Source organism: Anoplopoma fimbria, chromosome 20 (genome assembly GCF_027596085.1).
Source record: "Anoplopoma fimbria isolate UVic2021 breed Golden Eagle Sablefish chromosome 20, Afim_UVic_2022, whole genome shotgun sequence".
Lineage (NCBI taxonomy): Eukaryota > Metazoa > Chordata > Actinopteri > Perciformes > Anoplopomatidae > Anoplopoma > Anoplopoma fimbria.
In genome coordinates, this window is record NC_072468.1 from 10,868,740 (window position 1) to 10,873,917 (window position 5,178).

The window sequence follows — 5,178 nt, forward strand, 5'->3', positions numbered from 1 at the left end:
CTACTAAACATCAGTGTGTAAGCATAGTCATTATTAGTATGTTGACATGCAGATATTAGCATGTAGCTAAAAGCAGAAGTACAGTCTCACAGTGTCCTGAAGGCTCTAAAGGGTAATAGAAACTTTATTTCTGTATTAGCCGACCAGGCAGTGGCATCCTGGTGTGCATCCACTGCAATGCCCTTCTTAAGAATTTACCAAAGTCCAAAAGACCTTTCTCACAGCAGACATGTTTATGCATTATAGCACTGGTGAAAGAAAAATGTTTACTCAAGTGTCTCAGTAAACCAAGACAGTGGGCTAGAATGCACAACACTGGTACCCTGAAATCTCTTCATCTAATACTTTCGCTAATCATATGAGGTTATTCTCTCAAATTCTTTGTGTTGCTCTTTAGTCTTGTTTTGATTGTGACCTTGGTCCTCAAAAAGCATCTGATGAGAAACACTGAAAAAGCGGGTAGTCTTGCAGGTGACATTCAGTTTTACCACTTCAATTAGCCTTTTCTTGATATTCATGCACCTCTTTCTCTAGTTGAGCCAGAAATAAGGAGTCAAACAATGAACTGATGCGGGAATTCATGACAGTGACATGGCTGCAAATATATCTGAAAGACCAGATCTGAGTACTAATTCACTTTCTGCTTTTGCAGTTCTAAAATGAGAAAGTAGTCAGAGCTTATGTCAAAGGTGGTGATGAAGTGCAGAGTTGTTAAAATTTCTTATATTTGATTTAATACCTTGATTATTCTGAAAACACTGAGACCGCTTTGGGATTGACAAGAAAAGAGGGATCAGAGGGGTTTGGTTAAGAGCTTGGTATAATTATTACAATCATCTTCAGTCTGCGGCCTGGCAGGTATTCTCAAACACAAATCCCAGATTAGTTCATTTCAATTGTGATGAGAATATAATCCTTTTGATATAAATCATAACTGTCCAATAACAAAGGAGGAACTAAACATGTTCAAGTTGAAGGGCAAGATATTCTATCAGATGAGCTGTCAGACGTGGGAGCAAAGGCGACACTACTCATCAAAGAGAAAATACAGGTGCAATACAAATGAAGGACTCCAAATGCTACATGATGGTTCACACTGAATTCTATGCAAACCATTCAGCAGAAACAGGATGACTACCTATAAAATACATTTCAATGAATTTCAATGTTGTCTTGCAGCAGGTGACGCATCAAACAAACAATCTTGCCAGGCTTTAAGTGACCAGCAGACAGGATTCGATCGACACAGTTAAAAAGACCAGTAATCCAGACCGCTGCACTGCAATCTCACTTGGCAATAATTGACCGTCTTTCTGTAAACCCTGGACAAACTCACTGTCTGAAAAAGCACCAACAACACAAATGGACTGCATGTCCCTTGTGCAAACAGCCAAAGGAAGGCAGATGCATGATTATGACTGAGCTGTGCCAAAATCCCTAACCCCTTACTCCCCAGCTGAAAATAGGACGTGCAATTTGTGAAAAGGTCATATCGTGACTGTTGAGAAACCAGCTCTAGTTAGTAGCTCGTTGCCACCATTCCTGTCTGTTTGATTACCCAGCTGAGGAGGTAATCACACTGTACCAGCTGACAACACCACCACCATTTTAGTTCAGTGCTGGTCACATAACTCCATTGAAGATTAAAGGCAAGAATGAAAAATGTAGCTACTTTGACGGCCTACCCGAGGCTAACCTTGACGTAACCCAACACTGAAGATAATACTAAACATCTCATGTGAACAGTTTTTCTCAAATGGTTCTCCATGTCTTGAGAACGTAACATTAACATCAATGTCTAGGTAACTGTAGTTCCCACGTTGATCAACTTCTAAATCTAGACCGAGCCATGAACGCTACCATGGCGAATCAGTCGGACTGCCCCGAGGTGAAGGTCCCTGTCCCTCTTTTCTTCACCATCGGTGTGGTGAGCCTGGCTGAGAACCTGCTGGTCGTGGTGGCTGTTATACGGAACAGGAACCTCCACTCGCCCATGTACTGCTTCATCTGCAGCCTTGCGGCCTTCAACACCATCGCCAGCCTCACCAAGACCTGGGAGAACCTGATGATCGTGTTGGCCAACGTGGGACATCTGGAGAAGAAAGGTCCCTCTGAGACGAATCTGGACGACGTGATGGACTCCCTGCTGTGTATGTCGTTCGTGGGCTCCATTTTCAGTTTCCTGGCTATTGCTGCGGACCGGTATGTATGTAGCACAGAAATGTTTAATATGGACATTTATAGTGTTTCTAAACCATTCATACCTTTAACAGCAAAAGCTGAGCAGTGGATGACATTTGAATCTCAAATCTCGGGATAGATTTGAATCTGATGGTATGAGTGTATTCCACCTTAGCACAGTAATACACCAGACGCATGTCAGAGGCATAATGATGCTTAAAGCTATTTGGTTCCATTTCAAATAAAAGGAAAAAGTGGCTTCAGTGACTTTAAAGGAAACCAGAACCGTGGTGGGTATACCGCAGGTTTCAAACAAAGAGTCAAAACACTTTATTTGATCTGTTTACTGCTGTGCTGGCTGTTTTTGAACTGATTCTCTGTGGATTGTGCACCCTATAACCAATTATCCTCTGCTCATATTTAAATTCAAAGCATCGGGTCTCACTAACTAGGACTCTGGGGAGAATTTGGAAAAGTCTGAACCTTTATCTAGGCTCTAACTCAAAGATCCACAGCTTATTCAAAGACGCACAGCGGTATTTTTTCGAATGCTTTACTACAAGTCATGAACACTTTCTATTACTGCCATGGTTACCATATTTTTCACACCTTCCGGGCAGCCACTCTCTTTTCAGATCATGTCAGCATGGTATGACATCATGAAGTTACTCAAAACATGCCTGTGATCCATCACAGTGAACATTTCACTTTAATAATCTGTCCTTCCACAGTTTAGTGCAGGTTTTTTATTTTTTTTTATGTCTTTTTATTCTCAATCTCTTCATTCTTTTTATTCTTGTTATTGTTTTATTTATTTATCATTTTTTTCATTTTGTAGTAAGGACACATGTATGAACAAAATAATATTTAAGCAGATATAGATTTATGTAAACTCCTACACTCCGGCAATATAATAACATGGTTATTAAAAAAATGTGTGTAGGTCAACATAGTGTGTGTATAGCAGCATTTCTCCTCGGGTTATGTAATTGATTTACTTGTCTGTGTTGAAATGAAATGAATAAAATGTTACATAATTACATTGAACTAGCTTGTTACATTCAAACACAGCTGAGATAAATCTGTAAAATAACCCTATGAGAAATGTGGCTATATTTATGTATGTTATGTAGACCTACACACACATACTGACTCACTGAATCAATGTGTGTGTAGCATTAGGTAGCGTTTGATTTAATTTGCTTCATAGAGGCAGCTGAAAGAGTTAACAAAGAATGCATTGATGCATTAGAGAATTGCCCTACAGCCCTGTATACGCAACTCATAGAGCTGAGGGGAAATGCAGAGTCAGGTGATAATTCTCTGTGGGTTCTAGTCATTTAGTCCAACTGAGATTAAATTGCTTTTCTTTTTATTGCTACTGCATACATATCTGCTCTGTAAATCTCTTTTAGCAAGCTACTTTTATATAAACTCCTGTACAAACCAACTTGCAGATGACAATATCATTTTTTTAACTTCCAGTTACATCACCATCTTCCATGCCCTTCGCTACCACAACATCATGACGATGCGGCGCACAAAGGCCATCTTGGGTGTCATCTGGGCAACATGCGGGGTGTCAGCCGTGCTCATGGTGAGGTTCTTCTACTCCAAGTTCATCATGATCTGCTTTGTCGTCTTCTTTGTCGTCTCCCTGGCAATTATCTGCTTCCTCTACGTCTACATGTTCTTGCTGGCACGCATCCACGCCAGGAAGATCGCAGCTCTGCCCGCCGCTGGTGGCGGGGGAAAGTGCCGGCATCAGCCGCGGTGGGGCAGCGGCATGAAAGGGGCCCTGACTCTCACCATCCTGTTTGGGGTGTTCGTGGTGTGCTGGGCGCCGTTTTTCCTCCACCTCATCATCATCATGGTGTGCCCCGCCAACCCGTACTGTGAGTGTTACCGCTCGCTGTTCCAGCTGCACGTGGTGCTGCTGATGAGCCACGCCTTCATCGACCCGGCCATCTACGCCTTCCGCAGTGCCGAGCTCAGACATACCTTCAGGAAGATGCTGCTTTGTTCAGACTGGAAGCGGTGCTCGTAGAGAAGATCCATTGACGCCTTTTATTTCAGCCTTTGATTCAGTGCATAGTTACCCTTTACCTGCAGACTGCTTCACATTGCATATATTTACACCTGGGTACTGCCAATTAACAGCTGTGGGTGGTCAAGGACGTCCTGCAGCAAAAAGGTCCACAATTGGTCACATTTTCCCAATTGGTATTTGAAGAAAGGTAAATCAAGGCGTTTGCCACCAGAACATTTAGTTTCCCTTGAGTTTGAATGACATGTAGTTTGTGTTTCCATGCAACTGGGTTATGCTAGAAAGGCTGGAGAAAAAAAAAATCGGAAAGGATTGGGATTTGGAAAAGGCTGTCTGCCAAACTTGTACACAACAACAAAAGACGGATTCCTTTCTAGCCATAACAATGCACCTTTGAGTGTTTCTCTGTATCTTTTTTTTTTTCATGAGATGACTCGCCATCTTTTCAGTGCCTCGTTGGCTATCTTACATCAATATATCTATGCCTCCCCCATCATACGTCTCTCTCAAGTCTGGGATGCAATCTCATTTCCCCTCCAAGTGTCAATCTCTTCAACAATGATCCATCCGCACCACATTCACTTAGGGACATTATTATTCACATGAATCATTCATAACCTTGTGACTTCCATCATTTAATGTTTACCACAGCTTAGTGCAAATAATATGTTATAAAATATGAAATATGAAAACAGCTCACCACTTTACCTTTTTGCTTTTATTCAGACGCACATAAATTAAAAATAAATAATTAGAAGCAACGTGACCGACACTGGCATCGGCCGTTTCAATTGCAGCTCACATTTATATTTTTGCATGCCACCACTTTACCATTAAGTGACATTACATATGCCAACTGTTAATATGGTCTCACCGTACATAAACATAGGACTGAGCATGCACTGAGTTTTTGTGCTTCACCCCTGTCCAGTGCACATCACATTCAGTGT

At 41.6% G+C, this 5,178-nt stretch overlaps 1 protein-coding gene across 1 annotated transcript; it reads left to right on the forward strand.

The window, feature by feature from the left end:
- Positions 1 to 1,849: 1,849 nt before the first annotated feature.
- On the forward strand, positions 1,850 to 4,228 carry mc2r (melanocortin 2 receptor). The gene is made up of 2 exons (XM_054621946.1): positions 1,850 to 2,202; positions 3,667 to 4,228. Exons 1-2 carry the CDS (start codon positions 1,850 to 1,852, stop codon positions 4,226 to 4,228), a joined length of 915 nt encoding a protein of 304 aa, XP_054477921.1.
- The last annotated feature ends 950 nt before the right edge of the window (positions 4,229 to 5,178 follow it).

Coding starts and splice junctions, on each gene's coding strand:
- mc2r (XM_054621946.1), top strand. CDS start 1,850: ATGAACGCTACCATGGCGAATCAGTCGGACTGCCCCGAGGTGAAGGTC. Junction 2,203..3,666: donor CTGGCTATTGCTGCGGACCG/GTATGTATGTAG, acceptor TTTAACTTCCAG/TTACATCACCATCTTCCATG.